Below are 18,906 nucleotides of genomic sequence, written 5' to 3' on the forward strand. Positions count from 1 at the left end.
AAACAAAAGACACTGGCAGCCAGGTAGAGGGCAGAAGCAACTTTCTAATGGCAGAGATGACCATCAACTTATCCAACAATGCCCCATGAATCGGAGGATTATATCAAGTGACCTTCAAAAGGAATGGGAAACATTAAGTGCAGGTGTGATGTGCACTGCTAGGACAGTTCGTATCAGACTCCTAGAAGCAGGACTGAAGACCCATAAAGCAAGGAAGAAACTTTCCATTAATGAAAAATAGAGAAGAACCAGGCTGCAGTTTGAAAAAATATATAAACATATTATTCAGATGCACACTCATAAATTGAGAAATGAGTGAAACAAAAAAAAAAACTGTGCTGTGGTCTCTTAATTTTTTCCAGGGCTGTATATATAACATTTTTTTTACTACAGCTCTGTGTTTCCAGGACGCTGAATGTTTTTAAAGTTTATTCTTAAATGGTATTATTTTCTGCTCATTTTTAACGTCAGTCATTTTAAAAAATCAGCAATAAAGGACTGACATGATTATTCTTTTCTGATTCCACATGTGTAAAGAGGCTAATTGTGTATAGTTGTTTCCTACGAGCACTGTCATTTTTTACGTAAGACAAAAAAAATGAATAAAACACTTATTCATTTTTTCTTGTGCCTGTTTTGTTTCCTTCAGTGCCATATTAAGTTCAAGCAACTGATTACATAACAGCACTTTGGTCGGATACCTCTATAGTAGGTGTGTTACAATCCAGCCCCCCTCCCCCCAATGTGAGTGGAGTGCAATTAGGTGACAGTCTATAAATAGATCATAATGTGTTTATGTCCTATAATGGACTGATATCCTGTCCAGTGTTCTCCTTTGCTGTGCCCTATGCTGCCTGGAATAGGCTCCAGTCCAATACCTACAATCATGTGCTGGATAAATGTTTGGGAAATTACATAAATGTGTCAATTACTGTAAAATATCACAATTAAAAATTGTAGCATTATGCCATAGTATTTTGCACATTGTGGTTTCAAAATTGCAGTGTCAATAACAATTAACACATTTGCATTCATTAAAAATGAGAGTACTAGAATGAATTTCTTTTTTGAATATAAATATACATACTTACCAAGTAGCGCCTAGACGGAGTGGGCAAAACGTTGTAAACACCCAATACATTCATATTAAGGATGTTTTAAACAAATGAGCATTTTCCTTGAATGCATATTGAAATACTGTTTTACTAATCTGAAACTGTGTGCAGTGCAATATTAGACCCTTCTTCAAGAAAAGTGACCAATTCTGTGATGGGATTAAACAGGTAGAAATCTACTTTAAGCTCTACACTCCTTAACTTCCAGGTATTCCATCTGAAAGCAAGCAGGTTTGGGCCTGGCCTGTATTTGGATGGGAGGACAACCTGGAAAAGGTTGCTGCTGGAAGAGGTGTTGGTGTGGCTGACAGGCCCATCCTGTGGTCCGTGTGGATCTCAGTGCCCCAGTGCAGTATGGGGACACTAAGCTGTAAAAATGGTGCTGTCTTTTGGATGAGATGTAAAACTAAGGTCATAAAAGATCCCTGGGCATCTTTTGAAAGAGTAGGGGTGGTACCCTGATGTCCTGGCAAAAATTGTCCACTGTGGCCCTATCAAATCCGGCTTCCTGATCATCCTCTTTATGTACCTGGTGAATTCTCTCCTGCCCCTTCACAATCTTAGCTACTGTACGGTGAGCATACTGGTGCAGCATGGCTGCCGTCACATCATCCAGGTGGATGCTACACAGTGGTGGTGGTTGAAGTGGCTCCCCATTGGTTTGGTAAAAGTGCTGCATAAATGTAAAGTTCAATCAATTCAATATTTAGGTCTGGTGTTTATGGGAGGCCAAGGAAGGTGTTTGACTTCATTCTGGTGTTTATGAAAGTACACTTGGGTTTGTGTAGCAGTGTGTATGGTGGCATTATCAACCCAGAATATGAGAATATCATAAGGGATGTATTCTAGTTCTATTAAACGGTCTCATACACTTTTATGCTGTTATATAATCCTGAGGTTTGGACTTAACCATATTAACCAACACTGTGTGTTGAAAGCATCCTCTGGAGTTCTCCAAATGTAAAATAGATATGGAAATCACCTCTCATTTCTGTGAATTGATATGTCCAAGTGTTTTTTTTTCCAGCTAAAACAGTAATTCAGAATTGCTTACTGATTCATTTATGTTAGAAAATGTTGTACAAAAAAAGAATCATAACATCAGAAAAGCTAGCTTAATCAAATCATGAGAACTGGGTTCTTACCACACAATACAGGAAAATAACATCCAGCCTTGCCAAGAGACCATAACCAAGGAAAAGTCAGTGAAGACAGAGTAGTTCACAGGAAGGATGACTGGAACAGATCAGATTTGAGATTTTTTTTGTAAACATTAAACTTAAAATGTACTTGAAAGGCACTTTACATTTAATCATTGTTATGATACAGTTGCTCATATTTCTCAGTATTATAAGCATCTACAAATTTCTCAACTCAAGAATTGCAATTGTGTGCATGGCTGAGCTATTCTACTTCTCCTGCCCTTTCAAGATCTATTAACTGTGTTTTCGGATCAGTGATCTACATATTTCTTATACAACCGAAAACATTCCATTCACTAAATGAAAACGTTAGAGCTCAAAATCGTTAAAAAACATTTGTGTTAATTTAAAATGATCATTGATATTTTAATTTATAATAGCTCTTAAAAGGAATTTTTAAAATATTATCTCAAAAAAGAACTATATCACACATACCAGCTCATATTAATCCATATGAATTTGGGGAAAAAAAGACTAAGAGAACTCATTTTCCGAATTCCCGCTTGCTTGGGGTTCCAGGCTTTGGGGGACTTACTCCAGATTATGTGTCTGCGAACTCGAAACAGATAACAAGCGGTTTCAGTACCAGCTAAACTGATTTTTTTCACGACGTATCGTTTGTTGAGACTGGGCCACAGTGTTACTGATTTAGTTTTGTGGCCGTACTTTAATCGCGTCCGCCTGTATGTGCCAGTGATACGCGACTTTCCCTCTTTTGGAACTGTTAGTCGCTTTCTGATTTATAGTTTCTCACATCTAAATGCTTGTCAGACCGCATTAACAGCTAAAACAAACTAAATTCAACATAATGTAACTATCTGCAGCTGCGTTTACAGCCATTATTATAAAGTTAAAGAACTTTTGCATGTGGTGTTTCTGTGGTCCATTCCGAACCCCGGCACATTTCTAACGGAAACCTTCTCCTTTGAAACTCCAGCTGCACGCGCTCCCTTAACGCAATTGGTTCGCGGCTGAAGGAAGTGACGTCGAATATGTAAGGAAATCTCCCGGAAGTAAATTGCCGAATCGCGGCATCGAAAATCCTATACTTTGGACTTTGGAAAAAACACCTTAAACTAGCACATTTCCAAAACAATTGTTTATTGTTTCTTGAATTTTTGATAAGGTAGGTACTTTGGTTAACTGTTTATCTTCACGTTTTTAAAACGTCAGGCACATGTATCGTTAAACCATTCCTTCGGCACCGATACGGCGATAGTCATACTTGAAGACATTTTAGTTTATGGTCATCCGTTATTAGCGATGGTTAGCGACAGTTATATTCTCTGTATGCAATTTGCCCACGCACTACCCATGACCATAATAAATCGTTTTAACTAAATGTTAAGTGTTTCGCACTCGCAAACTATTGTGACTTACTAACAGGGTTAGAAAGTTGAGGATATCTCGGGGTTTCCGAGATTTGTACACATTGCTAACTTTTCTAGCCATTCATTATTTGTGTATATATGTAATTCCCTTATTATATCCTCGGCTCTTCAGATTAGAGACCTGAAAAATTCATGTAAAGAGATGACGGGTATTAATAGTAAGACATTGCCAGGATTGTAAACTTAAAAGCAGCTTGTGACACAACTGTATTGGAAATATATTTTTCTCTTTGCTTAGTAATATTACATCCATTCCTCTTCCAGTCACTTCTCAGGGTTTGAGGGGGAGGGGGGTGGTGGCTGCAGCCAATTATAGCAGGGCTGGGCACAAGTTTGGGATACCTCCTGGGCGGAATGTAATTTTATTGGATAAGATGCAGGCACACACATTAACAGGCAATTTAGAGACACCATTTAGCCTGACTATGTGTTTTTGGACTGTGGGAAGAAACCTGCTTGGCATGGAAAGAACATGCTAAATTGAGGCAAAATGTGAACCGTCCACCCTAGTGGTGTGCAGCAGCATTACGGTACACTGAGCTAATATTACACTTTTACTAGATACGAGTCCCACCTTGAGCTTCTAGTATTTTAGCCTTATGGAAACATGCAGATTTTGGATTCCTTGTGGTTGCAGTAAATTTTACATTTTCGCTTTAGTCATTTTGATTGACTTGACTGTCCTGATCAGCTACAGAGAGCATGGCTGCAGATTGGCTGGGAAGCCTGGTGTCGATCAACTGTGGGCCAACATTAGGTGTGTATCAGGGGGAGGTGTCTTCAGTGGACCAGTCCAGCCAAACCATCTCTCTCCGGCAGCCCTTCCACAATGGTATCAGGTGCCCAGTTCCAGAGGTCACATTCAGGTATGAGCCTTTGGTGATGCAGTAGCTAAAGCTGCTTTGTGCCAATGAGTGTATGATGATATAGCACATTTCTAAATAAAGCCATGAACATAAGGCAATATTTCCCAGTCCAGCCCTCAGGGAGCCACAGTCGGACCATGATTTTGCTCTGACCTGGACTGTCTGTGGGTCTCGAAGGACTGGATTGGGAATCACTGACATATAGAATCAGCAGGAAGGTTCTTTTCTCTCTATGGGCTATCGCAAAGCCATGTCCAATATACTGCTGTACTTAAAGTACCCCCACCCCATGGGCAGAATGATGCTTTAGTAATGCCAGTTTGATTGGTAAACGGCACAGCTTCGATTCAAGATTTTTATTTGTCACATCCATGAATGCAGTGGCACGCCAGCAGTGAAATGAAATTGCCGCTGTGCCAGACTGGGCAACGAGCAAGGTAGAAAGATACCCAAGTTAAAAAATATAAGTTAGCAAAATAAGCATGAAAAATTCAGAAATATATATAGCTATAAGAAAATATGAGAACGTTAGAAAGTCCTGGCTGCAGTTATAGCTTATTTAATTTTTAATTGGTGGTTAATGATCCTAATCATCTGGGGTTAGAAGCTTCTGCTCAACCTTTCAGTCCCGGCCATAAGGGTCCTGGAGGCACCTGCCTTAGTACAGCCACTGGAACAGTTTATGATGACTCTACCTGAAACACGCATTACATCATGGTCTTCTTTATGAGCAGTAGTCTATAAGGAGCGTCACGTTTGTTTTAAGTGGGCTGATGTCACGGTGATGTAATGGGAAGCTGATCTGGTGTATGGCCTCACCTGCAGCGCCATGGACATCAAAGAGCTGAAGATCCTGGATATTCAAAATGGCACCAGGCCAGCAGCTAACCCTGCCCCTATTGGGCACAGCGGACGAAACGGGCGCGTTGGGAGCCAGGCGAGCAGCGCCCCGCTGCCGGTGCCACACAGAGGAGAACCGAGATCATCCGAGGGGCTGAATTCACCGCAGCAGTGTTCCAAAAGCTACGGAGAGCGCCACCTAGAGGGCCCTGGGCAGGCCAAAGTTTTTCGCCGAAGGCACAACTCCTGTAAGTTGGGTGGGGGGTGGGAGGGGTGGTGCAGGTTAAATGTGTGATGGGATGTTTCTCGTATCACAGAAGTAGAACACTTTCCACTCTCACAGCCTCTTTACCCCTGAAGTGTGATTCACACTAGAATGACAGTCATTCTTCTTGAGGGATCGATTCATTCCACCCGTATTTGATTAGGTGGAAAGTCATAAGGTGTTGAAACGAAGGAAACTGTATCACACGTGATGCATGTAATCGGGGGTAAGGAGCCGTTTAGACTGCAACGACAGTGATGAGGAAATGCTCTGACAATTACATGAAACTGTAGAACAACAGGAAATAAATGTACAAATTGTCATTCAAAGTCCTGAAGCCTAAGTGGGTGTTTTGATTTATGTGCATAAAAAAATTTCAGTTTAATAAAACCTGAAACAGATTTCAGCATGGCAGGTAAATAGGGTTTCCAGTCTGTCTCTAGCTCCTCATCCATTCAAATTATTCTTGGCAAGAGGGACTGATAACATTTTGAGTAAATGGTGAGTGGTTGTTAGATGTGAGTTTTCAACAGCAAGGCGATATTCACTATTTTATTGGGTCGTAATATGCCAAGCCGATCCTGGGTGACAATGGAAAAAGTCGTGTTTGGTCAGAAATCCTTCGATTGAAGTCGTTCTCTGAATAGTCTGATGTATAAAGAACAGCAGTGTGTGTTTTTTTTTTCCATTTTAAAGTCCAACCAGCTTATTTACTTGTCAGTGTTATTTCCTTCGGGCAGTGATCACAGCAGAAACATTCTTTTTCCTCTTTCTGTGCGGGTTGGACTTGGGGGTTTTCCCTAAGGTTCATCCTCCCAAGCTCTCGCCTCTGTTATGTAATCCAGCGCCCTTTTCTGTCCTGGGTTTCTTCTCGCTTCAGGGAAGCAGCAGGGTTTAGCTGTGGTAGTTGATCTTGGCACAAGAAGCACTATGTTTTGCCTCATACTTGTGAAAAAAAACGAAATTACTTTGACTTTCTTAAAAACACTGAAACTTCATTTAAGTTTAGGTGTAATCACTGACTGCTTTTAGTGTCGTTTGGCTGGTTGATTACGGGTAGGCTCACTTCAAGTACCTCTGCTAAACTTGTTAAATACAATCTGTATCCTTCAACAGTCTTCAGCCTTTGGACTGAATTGAAACCTGTTTTTTTTTTACTAGCACTTGATTGTTGTCACTGGGAATTGGTATTTATACGTCGCTTTTTATGCTGGCTCTAGAGATGGGCAGGATTCTGCAATTTAGGGACGGCGTCCGTGTGGCTGGTACCTCTGGTGAGACGGGCCCATTTGCTTCTGTGCACGTTAGATTGGCCAGTCTGTCCTGCTTTCTCATGGTCTGGGGTTTAAAAGATGGCCCCTTGTCGCTGGAGCTCACGACACAGACGGGTGTGTCCTCTCTCTCTCTCTCATGCCCCTGTCTGCCGTGATTGTCTGCTTGTTGCCGCATCATTGAAGACGGACTCATGTTCCACTGTCTACCTTTTGTTTGCCTCGTGCCATGAGGAAGCTCGCCGCTGCTTCTGCCGCAGCCACATGTTGCCGCTCTGTGTTTCCTTTGAAGTGTCTGGACGGCAGCCCAGCCGCTCTCGGGTTACGGTGAGCGGGCCGGCTGGACCGAGCGCTGTGTCCTTGCAGAGCTATTATGCAGATGCGAGCCACACTCCTCAACTGGGCTGTGGTCTCTCGTGAAATTTTACGGGTTTTTGGGGGGACAGTTTCAGGATGAGGACACACACAGCTGTGACCCTGCCTGTCATGGATTTACTTCTCGTTCTTCATCGCGGTTCTTCACCCAGCTGCCCTTCACCACAGCATTTGAGCATCCCCAGTTCCTTCCAGGCCCATATGGAGATAAACCAACGCCTGGATGGGTGCTGGTCCATTTAGAGCCAGTGTGCGCTGTCCCCTGGCAGACTCGTGGACCTGCCCCTATGATGTTCTGGTGCAGGTGTGTTTCCCAGGTGTTCTGCCTCCTCTTGTATGTGGGGGGGGGGGGGGATCTACGTGCTTCTTCAGAAGCTGTTTCCAGCAGCCGATGCAGCAGTGGGGGGAGGCTGGTTGGTCACGGGGGTGGTGGCGACTCTTGGATTCCCATAGCGTGCTAAAAGACCGGGCCGGAGTTCCTCTTTGCAAAAGAGTGTGACTAAAATCAATAAACATTCCCCTGCCAAACCCCCTTCCCCCACCTCCCTATCCCAACTTAAAGAGGAGGTTATGCAAGTCCATGCTTACGTGCCTCAGTGCCCCCTGGTCTCCTTCCCCTTAGCACGCCACCCCTGCTGCTCTGCACAGGAAATACCCCCCCCCCGCCCGGCACCACAGGAAGTTGCTGTCCCAGTACACTTGGAAACGTGAGGCGATAGGAATTATGAAGTGCCCAGCCGACCCCCTTCGCAGCTCGTCCGCTGGCGGGCCACTGGCCAAGTTGCGGGGGCAGTGGGGGGGGGGGTCGGGTGCTCACACGCGATGCCAGGCCCTTCGCCGCAATCATGTACTGGCTGCTGGGGAACGCGGCAAAAATGGCAGCACAGCCATCTGCTCGTTATTTTGGATGTGGTGGGGGCGGCTAACCCCCTCCACACCCCGCAGTTTTCTCCAGACCTCTGTCTCTCCCCACTTGGGAATAGATCACCCCTCTCCGTTGTCATGACGCAGCTTCTCTTTCTGATTCCGTAACCATGGTAGCGATGGCCATTCATTGTAATGCTTTTTAGCATTTAGCTTTAGCGGCCTACAGCTCCTCTCCCATAGGCTCCTTAACTCACTGGTTATTAGTTCTGCTACAGTGTTTTGGCTCATTTTTTATCCCGCCACACTGTTCACACCAGGCTTTCCCAAGATGCGATGTTTAATCATTAATATCTTTAAAGCGCAGTGCTAATACCTGGCATCCTTGCGGGCGCTCGTTAGCCACCCGGGTGCTCTCCATCCAGCTTGGCACCGTGAGGCATCCACCAGTCTGCCCCTCCAGTGCTAGGGAACGCCCCCCCCCCCCCCGCAGGTTGGTGATGAGGATGCGGCCGGGTGTGCTGGTTTAAATTCCGGCAGGTTCCTTGGCATGATGAGGGTTTGATTCCCTGCTAAAGGGGGTTTATGGGGCTGATCTGGGGGGGGGGGGGGTCTATGATTCTTTTGTCATCACCTCTGTAGCTCAGGCATTAATATCTTTTTCAACGTCCTTTTCTCCATTGGTTACATGCAGCATGATTATGTGTGGACAGAGTGAGTGTGAAACCCCCCCCTCCCCCCAGCGCACACGGCTTCCAGCGGCCTCAGCGGGCCGGTACGTGATCTGCGTGAGGAGCTGAGAGGCCGAGCGCATTGCTGTCACGGCAGCAGCTCGCGTGAGACCGTGTCGCTTAGCGTGAGAGCGCAGCGCCGTCAGAGCTGAACGCCAGGTTTTTCCAGTTTTTTTTTTTTTTTCTTCTTCTTCTTCTGGCTGCTTTGGCTGCACGCGTGTGTGTGTGTGATTATGTGGTTAATACTGCACCGGTCTGTTTACACACACACACATACACACACACTCACACACACTCTCGCCACCGCTCTGTGTCGTGCTGCCCGCTGCTGTCAGACACGTGCCGCGGGATGTCCGGGAGGCTCCTGACTGGTGTGTTATGAGACGAGACTCCTGGACCCCCTTTTGGGGGTCTCTTCCCCCCCCCCCCGGGGCTCCTTCTGTCTTCCTTCCTTTGTTTAGTCCACACTCGTTTGTTTAGCTTGCATGTTTGTCCGCGTTACCTCACCCCTCTGTTCCCCCCCCCCCCCATTTCCCTGTGTTCCTCAGGGTCCTCCAGCAGCCGCGGTGCGAGCCAAGCTACGCCGAAGAAGAACGGGGCCAAGAACGGCATCGGCGGGGGGGCTATGAAGATGAAGGATGACGAGTGCTTCGGCGACGGCACCGACGAGGGCCTGGACACGGACTTCGACTTCGAGGGCAACCTGGCACTCTTCGACAAGGCCGCCGTCTTCTCGGAGATCAACACCCTGGAGCGTCGCGGCAATGGGGCCCGACCAGCCGGCGAGCGCACGCCCTCTCGCTATCGCCACGACGAGAACATCCTGGAGGGCGTTCCTGTTGTGTACCGCCAGATCGCTGTGCCCCATCCTGGGGGCAAGGAGTACTGTACCGGTACGACCCCCCCCCCCCCCCCCCCCCCACCCCACCCAACCCATCTGCCCCCGGCACCAAGTTAACTCTGCACAGCTCTGACTTATTCTTTATAAATTACCAATAAGAAATCAAATACCACATTTATCATGTTAATAGCCGGTAGTGACTGTTGGCGGTAAACAGGCTTGTAATTGGATCTCAGTCTATAAAAACAGCCCTATTTTGTCAGCAGCCCAGATGCCTTGGGATGTGTATGTCATGCAGCTGTGCAACCAGCTGGAGTGACACCTGGGCGTCCTGGCTCCCCCTGGTGTCGCCCCAGCGCAAAGCACCCTGCTTGCACCCGGGGGGGCCGTCATGTTACAGCAGGGAGCCCTTGTTTTAGCTCCCGGTTTAAGCAGTAAGGGAGGAGTGGGACAGATCATTTAGTTGATGCTTGTTTTGTTTTTTGCGAAGGAGTCTGGCCACGTCCCCACCTGCTGTGGGGGACTCCAGGTCTGCAGGAGTCGTTATCTCTCCAGCTTTGGAAGTGCTGGACTCCTGCAGGGCCCCTAGCAAACCCCATCACTGCCATTAGGCTGTTTGTCAGCCATTTTGACTGCAATGTTCGTGCTTTTAAATGCCACGTTGCAGTAGGAGGCTGAGATGTTTGGTGGGGCATGTGAGTCCCAGGTGCGACCTGGGAGAACTTTTGCTCCACAAGCTGAGATCTGATCTCCTATTATCAGAATAGTATCAGAAGCAAAGCGTAATTTGCTCTGAAGAGTCGTCTGTGGGTCACTGGCAGTGTCTCATGGGACGTTGGGTAGTTAAGGTCAATATCCCCCCCGCCTTTCTTCCCATTACTTTTAAGACATTGTGGGAAGATGGCGTTCGTAAGCCTCCTGCAGGCTTTTTGTTTGTTTTTTGTTTTTTTTGAAGCACTTCATTATGGGATGTGTTGAGGCATGGAAGGACGACAGCATGGCACGGCACTGACAGAAATGGCAATGGAGGGCGTGTGCATGTGCCCAGATGCCCCCCGCCCCCCACGTGGCCCTTAGACCCCAGCCCTGTAATTTGCAGGTTCCCTAAAAGCTGGCTTTACATAAACTGCACGTCAAAAACTGGAAGAACTGGAGGCCAGTGACCCATTGCCCTTGTCACTGTAAACGGTTAAATTAGATTTTAGGTTGAGGGAGTCTGCACGCTTGTACGAAATGTAAAACGCCGGCGTTCGACCGAGGTCATCATCCATTGTGCTTTTAATTGTGGGTCCTCTGAGGCCTTAAATCCCCCCGCTTAATGCATGCCGGCTGGGCCCCTCGGACACCCTCTCCCCCCCCCCCCCCCCCCCCGGCTGGCAGGCGGCCTCGGCGCGTTCGGTGCCACAGTGCTGACCGCGGGGTCTTGCCCGTCGGCGGTACCCTACAGCACTGATTGCCTTCCCGCCTTTAAATGGGTCCCTCTGTGAATGAGCTGGGGGGGCTTTTTGTGTGTGTTTTTAGTGGCATCACAATCAGAGGTGTGTGTGCGAAAGTGCACCATTGTGCTTTTTGTGCCAAGCATAATTAGACGTGGCCTAGTTCCAGACACCCACCCCCTGCCCCCCCATGGAGCACATTAGTTTCAGCTCCGCCTTGTGATCATGCATGAAGAATCGCTTCCAGCTCAGTTTATTTTAGAGCTCCTGCCCCAGAGACCCAGTTGAGCAGGTTGAGCGTTGCGTGTGTGCAGTGCTGTGAGTGGGCGTGTGTGCGTGTGTGAGTGTGTGAGGCTGCGCACACCCGCCGAGGGAGGCGTTCTCAACGCATCTAAAGCTGCAATCAAAAAGGAGGTAGCAATCATGCCACCTCACGGTGACAGTGCAGGGCTGGTGTGAGCATATCTCTGCTCAGTTCTCTTAATCCTGAGCAACAGGGTTTGTCTGACTCTTTGCAGCTGATGGATACTGGTGATGTGTGTGTGGATGCGTGCTTGTGTGTGTGTGTGTGTGTGTGTGTGTGCGTGCGTGTGTGTTCACGTGGTTAGGCAGCTGCATCGCACAGACCAACCCAGCACAAGTAGGACATAATATGAACTTCGACCGGGGGCAAGTTTCACTATTCCCCCCTGATCTCCATCAGCTAAAGGATCTTAAGCTTTCCCCGCCGCTGGCCCCCCTCGTGATTGGCTCAGCTCTCAGACCCGCCCACTCCGACGAGGTGCTGCCTCGTCCAGTCATGGGTGGTCTCCGGCGATTTATTCAGGCATTAATTGGATATGCATTACGAGCTGGCTAAACTCGTATGACCTCACGCCCTCGCTTGTAATGGGGGGAGGGAGGCTGTGGGAATGGCTGCCAAGTGAGAGGAAGGGAGTGGAGAGTAATGGATGACGGGGGGGGGGGCAGCTCGCGTGAGGAAGTATTCCTCAAGGGAATGGGGCACTTGCGTGCTTAGGGTTAGTCAACGGCTTACACACACTCACACACAGTCACTCACACACACACACACTGCTGGAATGTCCTCGTCATTCCTAGAAAAGAGAGAGCAAGCAGGATCTGTTTATATGCTTGTTCTTGATACACCCCGTCCTTTTAGAAATTGTTGATTGTACTACGCATTCCTCCCGATCTGATTCAGCGTTTATGGCCGTGGCGTCGAGGCCGGCGTCTTTGCCTTCTGTTGTGGCCCGATCGATTCCCGGTCGGTGATGTTCACCGGAGCCGATTGCATGTGATTTTGCTCTTGCTTTGAAAGCGACACGTACCATTGCACATCCTGAGAAACGGGTGGATAGCAGGCCAGGCTTCCCTCAGTCGCTGTCTTAATTCTGGCTCCCTGTCTGTTGGCCCTGAGCTCTTGAATGGTTTTGCTTGACTGGGTATAAATCCAAGGGCCGGTGTGTAGGTCAGCGGACACCGTGTCAGTGATTGGAAGGTCACCGGCTCAAACCTCAGGGTCTGCAGAGTGATTTCACCATTGAGCCCCTTGATCAAGGCTTTTAACCCCCAATTAGTTCAGGGACTGGCTGACTCTGCCTTCTCAATTGAGCTAGGTGAGCTAACAGTATAGATGAGCTATAATTACTATGAACTAAGACAGTATTGTTGCCATTTGTTAGTGTTGGTAGCTGATGCTAATTGCTAATGCTAGCACCACTGAGCTACCTAACATTAGAGCCCATGGATGTTTACATTAGGTCATGTCACAAGCGGCCCGGCGCTCGCTCCTGCGCATTGATGCAGTTGGTGTGTGGAGTTCAGTAGAAAGAATTTAGTTCCTACATTAAACTGCTCGCTGCAAGGTCTGCGGATTAGCTTTTCAAATGTGTTTTTTTTTTGCTACGTGAATTACCACAGAAAGTGCCATTTAGTCCCATTATTAGAAGACTGCTATTTCTGTGGCCAGTATTTATCTAAACTAGGCAGCTCTCACCACAACTGACACTATCGATGAATAAATCGCCCTACAACATATCTGAAATGTGTTTTTCGATTTTGGGGTGAACTGTCCCTTTAAAAGTAAATGCAAAAGGGTGTGTTCTCCTAACTAGAACCAATCAGCTCTGAGGGTGCTGCCTTAGCCATGGTGCCCCCCTTTCACCAGGCTGATCCCTGTGTCGTCTCCTCCCTGTTCTCTCAGACTCGGGCCTGGTGGTGCCCAGCATCCCCTATGAGCTCCACAAGCGCCTGCTGGCCGAGGCGGAGAGGCTGGGACTGTCGCTGGAGCGGCGGCTGGAGATGACCGGGGTGTGTGCCAGCCAAATGGCGCTGACGCTCCTCGGCGGGCCCAACAGGTGAGTCAGGATGGGAGGACGATTGGTATACAGTAATTCCCAGCCTTGGCACTAGGGGGCCTCTGTACTCTGCTGTCCTCTTGGATTTTCTGTGACATCATGCAGAAGTGCCCTCTGTTAGATCTTCCGGTCACTGATTTTTGTCATCATGCTTGAGCGTCTGCATAAGTGGGGAGGTGCCCCAGGATTCAGGGTATCAGCTGCTGCTCTCTACATGCTCTGTAGAGCCGTGTTTGACTATAGATCCGCTATAGCAACCCTAGCTAGGACTTTCCATTAGTGTCTGAAGCACACTGTGAGGTGGCTTGCCGTTCAGAAACGCAGCCCCTGAGAGCATGAAGGCCCAGACCAGAGGCTCTGTCTTTACGCCCAGAGCTCCCAAGAGTGTCTTTCCTGATTTACTGATGTAATTGATTAGTTGGTCAGCTCACCTGTTCTTTGAGCTTTGTGTCAGGTGAAGATTAAATCAAATTCCCTAGAATGGGCAGGAATCCAGCCCTCACAGTTATTGGCATGCCTGCTCACAGAAGGCGCAGCCGCAAGTCGGTATATGCTGCGCAGAGGCATGTGTCCAGGGGCTTGATATGGATATGAGCCAGAAATGTGGGCGTCTCCCCTCCACAGACTGACCCCCAAGAACGTGCACCAGCGCCCCACAGTGGTGCTGCTCTGCGGACCCCACGTGCAGGGCGCCCAGGGAATCAGCTGTGGCCGCCACCTGGCCAACCACGGCGTGGAGGTGGTGCTCTTCCTGCCCAACTTCGTCAAGATGCTGGAGGCCGTCACGGTGGAGCTGACGCTCTTTGGCAAGACGGGTGGGCAGCAGGTGTCGGGCGTGAGAGGTGGGTCGGGCGGTTTGGCCTGTGGGTCCCCTTTTTCAGATTTGAGCTACAATCAATCTCGCTGGGAATAATAGGGCTGCTGCCTAATGAAGGGAGAAATGAGGTGGGTGTGATTATTATGCTGTCAATCACAGGCTCACCTGATTGGCTCTGCAAATATACCCTCCCATTGTTAGAAAGCCACATTTCTCCCATCACTATGCCTGCACTCTGAAGTCTAATGCAATGTCGCCCTCTACTGGAACTCTGCATTTCTGCACGGCTCACTTTCCTCTCTTGGCAGACCTTCCCGACGGCCCCGTGGACCTGGTCATCAATTGCCTGGACTGCCACGAGAATGCCTTCCTGAGGGAACAGCCCTGGTACCGGGCTGCGGCCGACTGGGCCAACCAGAACCGGGCCCCTGTGCTGAGCATCGACCCGCCTGTGAGCGGCCGGGAGCAGGCCGTGGAGGCCAAGTGGTCGCTCTCCCTGGGGCTGCCGTTGCCTCTGGCGGAAAGTGCCGGACGCGTCTACCTGTGTGACATCGGGCTGCCACGCCAGGTGTTCCCCGAGGTGGGCATCACATACCGCTCGCCCTTTGGCTGCAAATTCGTTATCCCCCTTCACCCGGCATAGGTGGGGGTGGGGGGGGGCCAGGCGGGGGTGCCGTGGGCCTGGGACAGGCCCTGGTGGAGATTACATCTGAACGTGCCTGTTTCTGGGGGGAGGAATGACTGTGATGTGACCTGCCCCCCCTCCCCCCGGGAAGATGGAGAGCTGCTGTTTGGGAGAGATAAAAGGCACAGTGACAGTCTTCTGCTGTTCGTCTCCTGCTTAAGGATGGACAGTCTGAGGAGAAACGCCCTCGTGAATGAAGCTCCTTTTTTATTTAGTCAGACTGTCTCTCTCCGTCACAAAACAAGCATCACACCCTCAGCCAAACGTGTTTACAGCTTGCCTGACAGTTGCCCAGTGCAGGAATCTTATGGTTCTGAGATGCGCTTGACTGGTTTATTATTAATGCTTTTTGGTCTTGTTTTCTTGTTACACACTGCCGGGCAGCGTGGGCCGTCTGGAGGAATATGCTTTCGGATTCTTCTTGCCAGCGTTGGGAGTTACTCACACATCCATGTTTCTTCATGAGAAGGTGGCAAAACCTACATTTCTTAGACTAAGAATCTAACCATGAGTCTTATGGGGACTGAGAGACTGCCAGAGAATGTTATACAGGTCATACATGTCACAGGAGAAACAACCAACAAAGCCCACCAGAAGTGTGAATTCCCCAGTGATGGGGACGTATTATCAGCATTCGTGTGTTCGATAGCCTTGGAATGTCTGCATGCAGAGAGACGTGTCGCTGGGCTGTTCTCAGCACAGATGTTCCTTCCGCTCCGTCCTCATCAGTTATTTATTTCCCGCATCTGTCTCTGCTCCTCTACCCAATCTAACCACATTCACTTCTGCATTAAACAGCTGCATCTGAAGAAAAGGGGGGTTTAATTCAGATATCTTCCTATACATGTACAAGTGTACTGTCCCTTTAAATTCTGGTAGTATGTGAGCTGTTTGTCCAGCTGTGACCTGATAGGGAAGCTGTGCGTTTGTGGAACTGCACTTGTGACATGTGAACACCAGCCTTTCCGTATACAGACTTTGGGTTTGAATCACCTCCACTTAATCGCACAGAACATGGTCCTGAACTCTCCGGAAGGTTCTGGTGTCGACTCGGCCTTGTGGATCTGAACCTTCCCACCATCCATGGATCGGTGGACTTCAGACTTTGCAGTTTTTTTTTTTGTCTTTAACCCTTAAGTCTAGGGTTGGCATACTGTGACCCCCCAGTTTGCTGGTTGATTTTCCAGCAATTTCCTTCCGTGTTACTGGTCCCAGTACATTATCTGTACATTTATTCAGATGCCTTTCTCACTGAAATGTTTTTAAGGTGAAAACGTGGCAACATAGTTGCTCTTCAGGTGTGTGGTATGCTTTATGGTGAAATATGTTTAAAATGCTGTTGATTAAATGGTTAACATTATAGCAGGAATTGGCCAACGTGCAGCCCACAGGGACCTGTCCGAGTGTGTTTGCCTCGGGTTTGATTGGCGAAATCCGCAGGACAGCTCCGACTGTAGCTGCCCATTCGTGTCTCACTGTGCTCTACTGACATTCTTATTATTTAATGTAGGTTCCAAAGATCTTGTTTCTTGATATTGTTTCTGTTACAAATGTATGAAAAATGATTAAGAATAGTTTTTTTTTCTTTTTGTGCAAATCCTCTGCATTTCTGGTTGTTGAAAGTTTAGAAAGACTGAAGAGAGACTGCAAAGTTTACATTGGTTTTAAGCAGCTGGAACAGCTGTGCACTGGCTGCCTGGTTTGTGTTCTCTATGCTGTTTTTGACGTCAGTCCAGCAAAGCAGTGACAAGAGTCTTCCGTTAATCTGACACAGCTGTGGCATGATGCTGATGATGACTTCATAGATTTATATGTGCATTTGTGACTCGCGTTGCCATAGAGCAAGCAGGTCTGTTTTGCACTGCATATTCTTTATGTCCCCGTCATGTGACTGTCTGTAGCAGCCAAGCGTGCGCAGATGCGTGATGCTGTTTCGTGAAACGTTCTACTGTTATGTAGCATTAAATAGCATAAGACTCAAAGGTGACCAGGGACCATTATTTGAATCAGGGTAAATAATAAGGTAAAAACACACACGGACAGTTTGGGTCTCTGCTGTTCCGGCCACCCAAAAATGGGCCATATACTCTGTGGCAGTGTTTCCCAGTCCGGTCCTCGGGGAACCACAAACAGTCCACGTTTTTGGGAGGGAGCAAAAACATGAAGCGGCTGTTGGTCCCCGAGGACCGGATTGGGAAACCCTGCTCTGTTTCTTTATCGTTAGGTAGTAACAGTGCTGTCGCGTTACATTCCCCTGGAGGAGCACAGTTCGTACTTAAAGCATTACTAGGGAACAGACTTAATGCTGCTAAGTCTTTAGCTTCTTCTGCTGACAGATGCTAGACATTAGCTGTAACTTCCATCTGTCTTAGCTTCCATAGCCATTTGTTGCTAAAAGCGTGCATATGATCAGCGAGGTCTGCATGGAATCGAGGCGAACCAAAGGTTCCGAGTTTTTTTTTCCCCCCCAGAAGTCTGTCTCCTGTGTCTGAGCCCACCCCCAAGTGAGCTGTTCCAGTTGCAGGGAGGGGCAGGGCCAGCAAAACCACTGTAAGGGAGTATGACTTCAAACTGTTGCCTGGGATGAGAGCGGCGTCACACCGCGCCCCAGGTACCGCGCCCCAGGTCTCTCTAAGTTTTCTTTCAGAAGAGCTGAGTTTGTGAGGCCCTGCATTCCTCCATCTCCGGGAGCAGTTTGCAGAGCCTGCGGATGATGACCTGTCGTGTCTGGATATCTGCCTTCCTTTCTGTTGGCTGATCTCTTCTTGCTTGTGAGCCACTCTTCCTCAGCAACTCTGCGTCTCTGTTGTTCATTCACTGCACCCCCATGAGCTCTATTTTATTTTTTTATATATTTTGGCCTCTTCCCAGCCTTATTACTGGTTATATGTGGAGTTGATGCCATTTGTATACGTTGAGATAAATTGTTATTGAACTTGACTGACCCTTTGTTCTGCTATGTTGAGTTGTAATTTAAGACTGAAAAATAAAGTGAAATATTTGCTGGAGAAACACTTGCACCTTTTTAAAATATCATGCTCAGTGGGTAGCACTCCCTCTCACCTCCAGGGTTGGGGGTTCGAGTCCTGCTTGTGTGTGTATGTGTGTTCATGTCCTTTTCATGTGTGCTTTCACCCACAGACCAAACGCCTAATTTAATTATCTATTTAGTCCATAGTGAATGATTGTGTGTTTATTAGTGATGGACTAGCATCCTGTCCAGGGCGTACCCCCGCTTCCTGGGGTAGGCTCCATGCTTTCCTCCGGTGACCCCCGACCATGAAGATCGATGGTGGGATGGATGGATGGATGGATATTCGGTATGAACCTTCCCTCTACCCACAAACTGTTTTCCTGTTTATCCCACAGTTGTGTCCTGATCTCGAAGACTATGTACGTGTTGGTTTCCCTTTTAACTGGTCTCCCTGATAGATAGGGCACTGAGTACTAGCATGTTTTTAAAAAATAACTTGTAGCCTGTAAGCCCAGGTTTGTCATACTGTGTTCCCTGCCGCCACTGACCTCGACCCTGAGAGAAACAAATGGTGTTTTTCAACATACACATACTGAGGCTGAACTGTAAGTTGCAGTTGACAAAATAAAGACAATGAAGACAATGAAAATGGTTTTTTAAAGAAGCACAAGGTCCAAATTGCAAGGACACACACAGAATTAGCATTAAGACCATCTCCAGCATCAGTGAGGAAAGTGTCTGTCTATCCTTTAAGTAAAGCCCTTTGATCCGGACATTTTACCTAGATCAGGGCTGGCAGACTACTACTAATAATAATGATTAAACTATCCCTGTGCGTTTGACAACAAAGGTCAGTTTTCAGGTTATTAATAAGCC

General features: G+C 47.9%; 2 protein-coding genes and 1 long non-coding RNA gene across 5 annotated transcripts in view; 2 read left to right on the forward strand and 1 right to left on the reverse strand.

Moving 5' to 3' along the window:
• cyp1a (cytochrome P450, family 1, subfamily A) overlaps nucleotides 1-624 on the forward strand; it is a 3,994-nt gene extending 3,370 nt beyond the window's left edge. The window contains exon 6 of the mRNA XM_072718342.1: nucleotides 1-624. This exon is cut by the window's left edge and continues 1,401 nt beyond it. The gene's annotated coding sequence lies outside the window, so the exon portion shown is untranslated.
• LOC111847997 (uncharacterized) overlaps nucleotides 1-3,262 on the reverse strand; it is a 30,668-nt gene extending 27,406 nt beyond the window's left edge. For all 3 annotated transcript variants that reach the window (XR_011993862.1, XR_002839206.2, XR_011993863.1), the window contains exons 1-2: nucleotides 2,753-3,262; nucleotides 2,261-2,351 (exon numbers count right to left, since the gene is read on the reverse strand). This is a non-coding gene — a long non-coding RNA (uncharacterized lncRNA). The remainder of the gene's footprint in view (nucleotides 1-2,260; nucleotides 2,352-2,752) is intronic.
• A 29-nt stretch (nucleotides 3,263-3,291) lies between these two features.
• On the forward strand, nucleotides 3,292-18,068 carry LOC111847996 (enhancer of mRNA-decapping protein 3). The gene is made up of 7 exons (XM_023819655.2): nucleotides 3,292-3,443; nucleotides 4,400-4,574; nucleotides 5,400-5,662; nucleotides 9,469-9,813; nucleotides 13,401-13,554; nucleotides 14,179-14,396; nucleotides 14,680-18,068. The coding sequence occupies exons 2-7, from the start codon at nucleotides 4,411-4,413 to the stop codon at nucleotides 15,012-15,014; spliced, it is 1,479 nt and encodes a 492-aa protein (XP_023675423.2). The 5' UTR covers nucleotides 3,292-3,443; nucleotides 4,400-4,410; the 3' UTR covers nucleotides 15,015-18,068.
• The last annotated feature ends 838 nt before the right edge of the window (nucleotides 18,069-18,906 follow it).

This window comes from Paramormyrops kingsleyae, chromosome 11 (genome assembly GCF_048594095.1).
Source record: "Paramormyrops kingsleyae isolate MSU_618 chromosome 11, PKINGS_0.4, whole genome shotgun sequence".
In the NCBI taxonomy this organism is placed as follows: Eukaryota; Metazoa; Chordata; class Actinopteri; order Osteoglossiformes; family Mormyridae; genus Paramormyrops; species Paramormyrops kingsleyae.

What these genes read in the sequence shown, in the direction of transcription:
- LOC111847996 (XM_023819655.2), top strand. Translation starts at nt 4,411, where the DNA reads ATGGCTGCAGATTGGCTGGGAAGCCTGGTGTCGATCAACTGTGGGCCA. An exon ending in GTTCCAGAGGTCACATTCAG is followed by an intron (nt 4,575 to 5,399) that starts GTATGAGCCTTT and finishes CCTCACCTGCAG; the next exon opens with CGCCATGGACATCAAAGAGC. An exon ending in CTCCTCGGCGGGCCCAACAG is followed by an intron (nt 13,555 to 14,178) that starts GTGAGTCAGGAT and finishes TCCCCTCCACAG; the next exon opens with ACTGACCCCCAAGAACGTGC.